Source organism: Ixodes scapularis, unplaced genomic scaffold, assembly GCF_016920785.2.
Source record: "Ixodes scapularis isolate PalLabHiFi unplaced genomic scaffold, ASM1692078v2 PGA_scaffold4__175_contigs__length_147842914, whole genome shotgun sequence".
Classification (NCBI taxonomy): domain Eukaryota; kingdom Metazoa; phylum Arthropoda; class Arachnida; order Ixodida; family Ixodidae; genus Ixodes; species Ixodes scapularis.
The window spans coordinates 94,300,932-94,313,012 of NW_024609879.1; the positions used below are offsets into that span (position 1 = coordinate 94,300,932).

A 12,081-nucleotide genomic window follows, 5' to 3' on the forward strand; every position below is an offset into this window, starting at 1 on the left:
GTCCGCGAGAGAAACCTTTGGTTTTGTGCCGCCTGTTCGTTAGGAGAGGGGAAAAGAGTGGGAGGCGAGCAAATGTGGGAAGCGCGCAAAGCCCGACATGTGGAGACGGGGCAGCGTATCTCGGACGTGGACCTTCTCCATTTTTCCGCAGCCTTCCTAAAGGACTGTTCAACGTCCTCCCGGTACCGGAAAACGCCATTGCCGAGCTCCTTCGCGACGCTGCAGCAGATGCAGTGTTTGTCATCGGACGCGCGCGGACGGGCTTCCTGGTGAGGCAGGCCCTGGCCGGACGCAGGACCTCCTTTTCGAGCTTCCACGCCAGCAGACACGTCGCGGTGGTCCTCGAAGGGGCCGACCTGCACAGCGCCGCCTGCGGCGTCTCCGAGGCGTTTGCCCGCAGCTGCGGCAAGGTACGTGCAGACAACTTTATGGTCAGTGGATTTGGTCAGGGCCACGTCAAAGCCGACTTCTCGCTCTTGAAGTAGTTGCGCACATCGAAGGTAGAAATACGGCACCTGGAATGCGTCTCCGACTGGTGCGTTTAACGCGTCCAAGAAATTCCTTTCTTGATTTTTACATGAGGATGTTGTAGGTACGTCGCCGGCCGTGTCCCTGCCGGTGTCGCGGTGGTGGAAGTGGCGGACGTTTATTCCGCTGTGGGTCGCCCTTGGGCTCGATGGTCCATGGAAGCTTCGAGAGTTGGAATGCCGCAACGATGACGATGCTTGCATTTTCTCGCGCTTTTTGCCAGAGTTCCCGCGACCGACCGCCAGGATGATGACATCGGACGACCCGACACTCCAACTTTTGGAGGTCGTTTGCTGGCACTTCAAGGCCATTTCCGACGCAGGGACGAACGACAAACGCTCTGGTCAGAGACGCATTCGGAGCACTGGAGAAGAAGCAACCATATCTCGCGTTAAATAGCCAGATATTAAATATGGCGCTCCACCGTCAGAATGGGCTGTGCCATATCAAAGATACCGCGAGAGTGCTGTTTCACAATAATTTGTAGATATTCTCTAGAAACTGGGAAACAGGCACTTTTTTAAATGGAGCATGCAATAGGACGTGCTTTGCCACTTGCATGAGAGTGCTCGGAGAAGCGGGTAACGAAGAAAAGCGTCTCAGTTAGCCTGGCGGGCTGGGAAGTCAGGTGGGTGCTCGACGGGTCCTTCGCTTATACAGTCTAAGCTCGTTATAACAGACCTTGATTTTGACGAAGATTTCGGTCTGTTGTAAAAGGAGTATGTTGTATGCAGATATAAAGTTGAATCAATGGTGCATAGAGGAAGACCAACCGAACTTCACAGATTGATATGTTATACCCAAATGTCTGTTGTAACCAGGTCTGTTATAACGAGCTTAGACTGTAGTCGGAAGCGGGTTAATGGATCAGGGCATGCTCATCCCTTCTTTTTGCACTTCAGCAGACCTCCTCCATTCACTCTGCTAAAGTGAAGAGAGTTGGAAGGAGCTTCCCCCGAACTCTTAACCCGTTGTCGACTGTGGTTTTCGGAAGCTTGAAACATAGTGGGTGGGTGCCCAACGTGAAACGGGCGCACGTTCGGTATTTAATGGAATTTCTTTTACTCGACCTTATTGTCGAGTTTGTAACTCTCCGCGTTCGTTTGGGCAGTTAACCCAGTTGTGCAGCAACCCCATTTGCCTAGCCCTTGTTTTCGAGGCAGAAATTCAAGTGTTCATATTACATGCCTACACCACGCTCGGGTGTAAATAGACTCGAATCCATCTTCGTGCGGCATTTTGTATCGCGTTTTGGCTCGTGCTCTTCCCTAGGAAATGTTATAGTTTTCCTACACTCACAGTCACAAAGAATAGCGATCCTCGAGCCATATTCTGCCCCGCTCAATGGCCGCGCCGTCCTACTTTTGCGCACACTTACGGCAGTGCAGAGAACGGGTCATGCGGAGCTTCCCCTTTCCTTTCCAGGGCGAAGCCTCGGGACTTCAGGTCTTCGTGCAGGAGTCTGTCCACGGGACGTTCTCAACGCTCCTCACCGAACGGTTCTCTCGGCTCAGGGTGGGCCTGCCCAACGACAAGACGGCAGATCTGAGCTGCTTTTCTCCGCTTCCCTGCGAGCCTTACTCCGGGGCCGACGTCGGCAAAATGCCTGGAGCTGTGGTAACCAGACTGACTCCTTGTCGTACTTGTGCACGGGGGATGCTTTTCGGGGAGGGATGTGCGTAACATTGGTGATCGGTGGAGCCGGCTGGACTCCCTCCCCGACTCGGGCATTCGCACGAACGGCGGGGAGCCGAGAGCAATGTCGGTGTTGTTGGATGCATTTAGTTGTCGCACTCCCGACAACGGTGTGTGCCTGACGAGAGTAGAAAAAAGAAGGCGTACATGAGACGGTGGTATACAATTATGGCAGCAGTGCTGTTAGATGCAAATATAACCTAATACCTTCTTGGGGAAAAGAACCTAACAAGAAATTGCCACAAAACAGGTGCCTTTGCTACATTCAGGAGAGAGTTAAGAACTGGGGTGGCGCTTAGAAGCGCGTCGATGGGGCAGATGCAAGGCCCGTCACAAAGGCTCATTTCTTTTTTATACACGCAGACCGCGGACGTCTCCGGCATTGCGGCAAAATGTCCGACGGTGCCTGTGCTGCTTCCGGACGTGGCCCCATCTTCCGCCGTAGTGGATGCCGTGAGTTTCGCCCGTTTCATCCCAACCTCCCCATTCCGGGATGAACGCATCAAAGTCGCGGAGTGCCCTCAGAAATTAAATACGCTCGTCTCGAGCCTGTCGCACAAACTCGTTAGACATTGACGGTAGATTAGTTTTTAAAGATATTATTCGTGAAAAATAGTTTTATCATCAAAATGCCTCAGAGTCTCGCATACTTGTGGTTGGGCTTCTCTTAACTTGCTCAGAAAGCTAAAAGGAAGTTTATCTGCGTTAACAGATTAGCACGATGGCATTCCGCCAACTATTTCCTTCGCAGCTTACGGCGCCGGCCGACCAAAGGGAGCTCGCGCATCTTCCCCTAATCGTAACGTGGTGCCCGGAAACTGTCCAGAGCAGTAGAGGCCCGTTGAAGAAGGCAGGGTGCGTCTTTCGGACGCCCGGCACCCACGAGCTTGAGGTGCGCGAAACGCCCGAGTGGCGTCTGAGGTGGGAAGCTTACACCGGCAGCGGGACGGCCCGAGCTCTTCCCCGCCACCGCCGCCGTGTTGGTCACTATAGTTCGCCTTCTGCCCGTTTTGAAAGTGCTGAATGCTTTTTCATGAATTCCCAAAGTTTTGTTTGTCTTTCGCCAACGCATTTTCTCACAAGTTTAGCAAGGAAATTGACGTCGCGCGATGCCAGGTCGTGCGACCTAGTATACGGCAATTTATTTTCCGCTTTAAATTTAGCGGGAAACCTCGCGTCGCAGGACCTATAGACCAATTTGGTTTTCCCGCTAAATTTAGCGGGGATACGGATACGAGTAAGAGTTCTTCGTCGCTTCCCGAAATGACCGTTCGGTGTCTTCTAAACCAATTTAAACGATCGCGTTTTAAATACCGCATTCCACGCATTAACAGGTCTTTGGAAATGAAGGTCGCCTCCACACTCTTTGTCCGCCTCCATTCTACCCGGCGACGCAGTACTTGGATGTCGTGTCTGACGGTGCCAACTCCCTGCCGCTCAAAACGCTTCCCCAGGAGGTTAAGGACGGGAGCAAGATCCCGAGACGTCGGCGGTCCCCGGAAAGGGAATGAGAATGACGAAACGAAAGCAGACGGCGAGTTAGGTGCATTCGTTTTGCCGTGAGGAGTCTTTATTCGAGCGCTCGTCGACTTTGCTTGTTTTCTTACAATGCGCGACCTGGGTGTTTTTCGCCGAGCAAGTACAGAATAAAGCTAGGAAAACAATGAGCACGGATTTCATGAGCGATGTTGTCCCGCTTCTTCGTGTTAGACCGTCGCTGGCGATGCAGGCATGTCAGGGCAACCAAAGGGACCGCCGACGTCTGCGTTCATGCCCCGCCATCCCGAACTGGTCGCAATGCATGGGAGCTTTCCCCCTAGATCGTTGTAGCAAATAGCTTGGAGACCAATACTGGAAACTCTCTCGGCGCAAGGGCGAAAACCGATCGCGGCACCTCTGGCAAGTCTGGAGTCTTTGCTACCAAACAAACTCCTTGGAATGCATTGGCTTTGCCTATCTCCGCTTGAGGAAACCAACAGAAAAGCATCGCGATATTGTTTTTGTTTTTGCTTTGATTGATAAAAACTACCATTTCGTGAGTGAAGAATGTGTTCTCTCCAAAAAAAATTTTTTCTTGGCTTTTAAGCCAAGAAAACATTCTGACGTCAACATTTATATAAGGCGTGAAAAACAAGAATCTATCTTCTTGCTTTTTTTTTTTTAATGTACTAGAATATCTAAAATTTTCGAAACTTGGATGTCTTAACTCTAGTGTTCCTATCAATCAATACGTCTTACCTTTGCCGTTGACATTAAAGGGATTGTCCGGTCAAATTTTGTATTCGAGAAAACAATTGAATATCGTTGTTATTGCCTCGAGAAGCATCGTACGTGCAATATCTGAATTTTATACGCCCATCTGCGTGAGTAATTGAATTTATACTGCTTCAATCGCATTCTAGCATAAACACTGCTTTCGTTGGCAACGCTGAAGCTCTGATGCTACAAAACACAAAGCGAGCATTTCTGTCTCATTGTTTGCCTACAAGTGAACGCCTCAGCATGCTGCGTTTTTGTTATTATGCTCGACTTGTTTCGTGGTTGGGTGCCACAACCACCGGGCAGCACATGCGAGCCAAGACATGACGCTCCACTCTTTTCCGTGAGACGTACGGTGACGAGCAAAGTGGATTGTCGCCGTGCGTAGGGACTAGGTTCCCATCTAGATCGAGATCCCATTTATGCAGCAATCATCTTGCGGCAGACAGCTACGAGCTGAGCTCTAAGCAGACAGAAGGCTTGTAAGCTGAGGTGTGATGTTGTGCCAACGATATTAAACTACGCCCATCGACTCCTCGCCCAAATCGGATCAATCAATTTGATTATGCAGCGAAACCGAAACCAACAGCTAGGCCATCTGGAAACGATACCAGAAGTTGTATTTAGCACGCGTGCAGCCTGATTCTGTTTGACCCACGTGTGAAAATGGAGCGTGACTACAATTCACCAAGCTCGTCCAAGTCAAGTGACGACATGCGTTTGGACGATTCGTCACTTGCCTTCGACCTGCGGACGTCGCCTCTGAGGAAACGACCTGCAGCTTCATCACCGCTCCAGCGGATCCGCCGACATGTGTACCACGATACCGCTTCAGAGGCGAAATCTGCATCCTTTGATTTGCAAGTGCCCCTAGTTCGAACGGTGGTTGTCGCAGTTGTGTTTGCGCGAAACGGCATAGGTTTGCTCAAAGCTTATCGTGTTTTGCGAGTAGTAATATCCTGCTAAAAGGCGTGACTTTTTTTGCGCATGCTTGGGAACTGCATTAAAAGAACCGTATTTCAGTTGAGCACAGCTTAGGAGACGATATAATTCGAAACAAAATGCAAGACATTCATCGACGAACTTTTGTTATCACGACCATCCGACGAACCTTTGCGTTTTGTGACGTCACGCAGCACCTACGGATGTCGGCCATTGACACTGGCGAAACTCGGGGTGCAGTTTTGTACCTACGCACATGAAAGGTTTAAATAAGAATGGGAGATCATATGACAAAATAAAAATGACGTTTGTCTACATGAAGGCTTCCTCGATGTAACGAGCGCAAAAACCTAAGTACTTCCGGTTTTGACCGGGCCATCCCCTTAATTACCATTCTCACGAATGCCTTGCTCGTACCTATCTTGTCGAAAAGACAATCTGGCTAATCCTGCAGACAATTGCCAACTATAAAAAGGAAATTTCGCTGAAAACCTATTGCAATATATTCGCTACCGCAATGTCAATTTGCTGTGGAGACAATTGTGCATATCAGATCTCGGGTCATTACCGAAATGAATACAGTCTAAGCCCGTTATAACAGACCTTGATTTTGACCAAAATTTCGATCTGTCGTAAAAGGAGTATGTTGTATGCAGATATGAAGTTGAGTCGATCGTGCATAGAGGAAAACCAACCGAACTTCACAAATCGATATGTTATATCCATATGTCTGTTGTAACCAAGTCTGTTATAATGAGCTTAGACTGTATATACATACACTTAATGGGCAAAAAAATGCAGTTACTCAATCTTTGCTTCTAATTTTACTGTACTGTTTTGGTGGGGGTTCGGACGTCGCCGCGCCATGGTGTCTTTTATTCTTTCTGCCTTTCTGCTTGTTTCTCTTTTTTTTTTGGTCTCTTTTTCCGCAGTCTTTCAGGTATTTGCATTAGGACCATCAAGCCGTTTATTTTTATTAATGCTTTGTTTTTTTATTCACAATCACTTTTTGTTTTTGTTTGTGATGGAGCCTCCAAAATGCTTCTTGTGTTTTCAGTTGTGCTTGATTTTTACTGGTGCAATGTTTGTAAAGTGTTTGTACGGTCATTCTTTTTGTCACTTTTGTAGTGTCATTGTTACCGTATTTACACAATTGTAAGTTGACTCGATTGCAAGTCGACCACCCTTATTGCACATCAGAAGAAAAGAAAATCTTTAGAAGCGCATTTTACGGCGAACACGCGAGAACGGCAGAGCATCTCTTTCGAAAGCTCAACCTCCAGCACGCAAGTGATGCCTTCTGGGCCCGTTTGCTCGAAGCGCTAACCGCGGCTAAAGTTAGCCGCAGTACCTAGGAGAGGGATTTTGAGATCACGTGACTGGCTCGGTAGGGATGTGGGGAAACATGGCGGTGCCCCAGTGAGTGAGCGCCGGTCGCTTTGGAACTAATATGTCGTTTTAGCTGCAATATCGGGCGCGTTAGTCAGCAACGAATAATGCAGGAGGTTTTCGCTTTGCCCAACCTCACTTAAAGGGGCGGTGCAACGATTTTATGATTAAAATAATTTGCATCTCGTCATTTTTACGTTGTTTATCGTGTCCCAGAGGATAGAGAAAACACTTCCTTCATTAAAAATGTCGCGATTCCGCTGCATAATCGCAAAGCAAAAGTCGAGCTTTTTCCCCAACCTGCAGCCCCAAGTGGCAGCCGAAGGAACTACGGCGGAAAGATTACGTGACCTCGCTCGGCTCTAAGCTGCAGCATAACACCCGCTAATGTACGCAGAGAGAGGGAGGGGAAGCGTCCTCCGAGATAGCACACGGGAAGCTACACGGCACTCCGAATGACGTCACTGGGAGTGCGACCAGGTGTGACCCTGAAGACTGGGAGTGAGCTGAGGGGTGCCCGAAATGCCAATCTTTATCTTTTTTTTACGCAACAACTAGGACACCCAGGCGAAATCGGTTTCCTGTTCTTTACTTCAGAAGTGTCAGGGGGCAACTTCCAGAAATCTTTGACCGAAGTCCGAAAATCGTTGCACCGCCCCTTTAAAGGGGTACTCCGCCGATTTTTGAGCTACCTCAACTAACTATATTTTCTGACTCCCCGGCATTTACCCTTTCTGGTATGCTATTTAGTATCGTGAAATTCATAATAGTTATTGCGAAATCGGCAAATGAAAATCATGCAAAAACAAACATTCAAATATACCCGCCCTTTTCAGGGCCGTGACGTCATTGGAAGGTAAGCTTGCCAGTCGGGCGAGCAGTCTAAAAAATAGAATATGCCGATCATTTGTTCCGTGCTGGAGCGCGGGGACTGGAGCGAGCTTCCAAAGCATTCATTTGACACCATGAAACTGCTTCGAATCAGTTGGGAACAAATTCTACAGTCCAAAGAGTGAACCCCCGCACTTCCACTGACGTCACTTTTTCATTGTTGCCAGTAGAGACTTTCAGTTTGAAAAACACGGTGAGGACCAAAATTGTAAATTCAATAACTTCGTGAAAAAAAATTATTTTGACCTAATATTTGGGATACCATTTTAGCATATTGTTTGGCGAGTTTAGCAAAATTTCAAGCAAATCGGGGACCATGAAGAAATCGGCGGAGTACCCCTTTAAGCCGCAAAGCATGGGCAATGACATCGCCGCATTTTTTAGATAGTGTTTCGATTCTGGGCATTCCTAAGCCTAAATGAACGCGATAATTGTCGGCATGGCAACGTCTTTGGAACGCGGATTGTTGATAGCACACAAAAGCAGACAGTGTCCCGACAGAATTTTTTCTAAATTATTCAAGCATCGCGAGGAGAACGCTGGAAGTGTAATTCTACGGTTCACGCGCGCTGGCCTTTCTCTTATAAAAGATTTGTAGTAAAAAATCATAATAAGGCTTTAACGAACGCGCATGCAAGGCAAAATTTGTTTTATACTTTTTTGCTTTAGAACGGTTGCTACTGCAGACGCCAACACGCGCGACGCGTGCAACTACAGTCGTAGCATGCACCTCGGTGCTTGGATAATTTAGAAAAAAGGTCTGTTGGGACGCCGTCTGCTTTTGTGTGCTATCAACAATCCGCTTTCCAAAGACGTTGCTATGCCAAGAATTATCGCGATCATTTAGGCTTAGGAATGCCCAGAATCGAAACACTATCTAAAAATTGCGGCGATGTCATTGCCCATGCTCTGCGGTTTAAGTGAGGTAAGGCAAAGCGAAAGCCTCCTGCACCATTCGTTGCTGACTAACGCGCCCGGTATTGCAACCACAACGGCATATTAGTTCCAAAGCGAGCGGCGCTCACTCACTGGGGCACCGCCATGTTTCCCCGCATCCCTACCGAGCCAGTCACGTGATCTCAAAATCCCTCTCCTAGGTACTGCGGCTAACTTTAGCCGCGGTTAGTGCTTCGAGCAAACGGGCCCTGGTGTGCTTAGGCTGCACTTGCACGCACTAGGCGCATGAGATGGCCAGGCGTTACCGAAGCTAGAAAGCTCACGCTGGAGGCACGACAGCGGAAGCCGCTTCCTGTCGTTCTCACTCTGTCCATTCGATTTGTCCGCACTGGTGATATCAGTCCCGTCGTCATCACTGCTATATCTCAAAGAATGTCATCGGCATTGTCTGACAAAATCTCGCTCACTTCGCAAACGACAGCATCAACCGCATCTTCCGCGCTTGCTCGGCGATCGCGTTGTACGTCGCAGGCATCACGGGTAGGGACCGATTGTGCACTTTTACAACGTACGTTGCAAGCCTGACCTCTAACTCTGGAAGGCATCCCCGCCTATGCAGACTTTGGCCCGCGGAAGCCTCTTCATTTGCAGTCACACTTAATATTCCGCACCACTGCAGACTCCTCTGCAGCGCCACCCACTTTGACGGGTCGAACTTGCATCCAGCAACACAGTTGTTTGTTGCTTCTGGATGAAGGATGGCCATAAACGAGCACCAAAAATCTAAACTGCCCAGATCACGCATGTCAATACAAAAAGAACGTAGTTGGTGCTCTACCATGGTCTTGACACTCGATTAAAAGATGTGCGACCGTGAATCGTGCAATGAACTGCGAAAAGAAGTCGCAGGTTGTGATACTGTTCCAGCGGCCACTCCGTAGTGGCTCTTACAAGTGCCGCCAGCCTTGAGAGTCGTGCACGCCGTGCGTTGTTCAACGCCATACATTCAGGCTAATTTGCAAATAGCTATCAATAATACTTGTACACACAAATTAAAATTGGCACGGCTTCAAAGCTGATAATGTCGGCTCGCTTTATGAAACAGTTATTGCTTTCGCATTAAAAAAAAAACTTCTAAAATGAGCGCACTGAACAGCGCAATGCTACAGGTACAACCGGCTGAACTCAAAACAAGTCAAGGTGTTCTGGATATTGCGATTGTTTTATTTTTGTCGGTGGTAGAATGCTTTGGTTGGATTATAAGTCGACCCCCCTCACTTCAGATTTTCAAAAATTGAAAAATGGGTTGACCTACAATCATAAATATGGTACATGCGTGCGTGTTTGTGAGCACATCTGCCACCGGTCGGCTTCTGCTGGCTAGTATCCTCTCTGGCAATATCCACCAAGCCGGCTGGCGTGCCAACTCTGAAGTTCGGGCATCTTTTTGCGGTCGCCTACTCCGAGAAGTCGACGCGGCAAGGCTGTCCTGTCGTACCTCTCGCATTGTAAGTAAGTTTCGAGGACATTGTTCTAATGGGTAGAGCCTTCTTTCCGGTTTTTAGACGTGAACCAGTTGTACGTAATATTCTGAATGATTTCGAGCCTACTTTATAAATAAATAAACATTAGTTTCTACGCACACTATAATCTGATCGTCGTCGCGTTTGCGATCAGTAGATATCGCCGCGCAAACGTGCGGAACGTAATTAATTGTTTGGGCTCTCATGATGGGGAGAACGTCGCAGAGCCTACGCTTTTCCATCGCGTCGTCTGCTTGCGAAGACTCGGGTCCAGAAGGGGCGCCGCTGTCACCGTTAGCTGCTGCTGTCACCGTTCGGTGCTGCTCGTACAAGATTTTAGAGGCGTTTTAAACATTGTCGAAGCCATGTCGTATTTGATCGTACCACCTCTCGGCGCTTCCCCTGGCCACCAGGTGGGTCTCCCCGTGCTGCTGGTGACGCGGTTCCGGACCCCAAAGGAGGCAGTCTCCCTCGTCAACTGCGTCCGGGGCCGCACGGGCGTCTGCCTCTGGACCGAGAATCTGGCCTGCGCCCTGGAGCTGGCCACACAGTTCCGGGTGGCCTCCGTCTTCGTCAACATGCCACCCACACTCGACCCGGCCGCCGAGTTCGGGGGCGTAGGAGTCTCTGGCGTGGGCAGGGTCGGGGGCCGGCAGGTGAGACTCTTCTGGGGTCGGGTTTGCCATGCCCATAACGTGTCCCTGACCGGCGCATCCGGCGTCCCGTTCCGCCCAGACGTCTTTAGTGACCTCCAAGCGGCAACGAGCGACGTTACAAAAGATGTAGCGTTGCGCCGCCAGAAGTCAACCCCGTTTTTGGACGTCGAAGTTATGGCAAGAAGCTTGAAAGAATGCGAGCGTTGCGATCATCTCGACTCCCGGCTCCCGGCTGTCGGAGCTTTTGTCGGCGGTCCAACCGGAAGGCCACCTGTGGCGGGTCGGGTGTCCGTGACGTCCGGTGCCACTGCCGCGACGTATGTCCTCGGGTTGAAATCGAGGAACCTCTTCTTAGGACGGGGTAAACGCGCCGGTCAGAGACGCATTCTGTAGTTGGCTAGGCAACTAAAGGCCCACGAAAGAAAGTCGGGGAAACTTTGGGAATATGAGTATCTCTGGGGAGTTTTCACCTTGTGCCTCGGTCGTCAGAAGTCTCGGGATACCCAATTTCGCTCGCTGGGTTAGGTTTTCGAAAATGTGCCGTGCATGCCATCTCGTTGCGCCAGACCGAGAGAGGGTTTTGGCAAAAGATTGTCTGCTCGGTTTCGAGCGGTTCCACGCGTTGCAGCTCGCGCAGAACCACTCGGCATGCGCATAAACGATTTGAGACACTCATAAAAGTTGGCCCTGTATTTGTTTTATCAATATCACGTACGATCTGGTTACGCAAGCTCCAAATTACGCTACCGTCTCCCGCGTTGCATCAGCAGTAATTCGGTGGTACAAAAGTATGGCGAGTCTCTTTGCACGCTTTTCGTCGTACGCTCGCTTTTTAATAAACACTTTTATAATTATAAGGCACAAAAATTAAAGGCGACTCATTCAACTAATTCTAACCATAAATTTGCAAAGAGTTAATTTTCTAAAATAATCGCGCATTGTTTTATTTTTGCCAAGGAGTGTGAAGAAAAACCCTTTTTTTTTCCGCTCGCAGAAATTTTTAGCAATTTTTACGTCGGTCCCGCCTATAGCACGAGTACGGTAAATAAAGAAGGTAGTATATTTTAGCGCATATTCGGGATTTGTAAATATCAATAGCAACGGTCGAAAGATTCTTCCTTTAATGGCCGTGGGAGGACGAGAGACTTACAAGATTGTCCCGAAGCTACGACGCCACCCGCGGTCTTTCCGACGTCCCGAGGATCGAAGTGGCGTTCATAAAACTAGGGTGGGTATCGCCGCACGGCTTTTCAGAACGTAGAGCTCGCGCCCACTGCAGCGCCACGCTCGGCTCTCGAGAG

The 12,081-nt window shown here is 49.2% G+C and overlaps 2 protein-coding genes across 2 annotated transcripts in view; both read left to right on the plus strand.

Moving 5' to 3' along the window:
* The window catches only part of LOC8024671, a 288,655-nt gene that overhangs the window by 39,136 nt on the left and 237,438 nt on the right, over positions 1–12,081 (plus strand). The gene's annotated exons all lie outside the window — the stretch shown is intronic.
* The window catches only part of LOC8035979 (aldehyde dehydrogenase family 16 member A1), a 65,949-nt gene that overhangs the window by 17,514 nt on the left and 36,354 nt on the right, over positions 1–12,081 (plus strand). The window contains exons 5-8 of the mRNA XM_040209765.2: positions 152–410; positions 1,954–2,145; positions 2,587–2,676; positions 10,538–10,780. Coding sequence (XP_040065699.1) covers positions 152–410; positions 1,954–2,145; positions 2,587–2,676; positions 10,538–10,780 — 784 coding nt within the window. The remainder of the gene's footprint in view (positions 1–151; positions 411–1,953; positions 2,146–2,586; positions 2,677–10,537; positions 10,781–12,081) is intronic.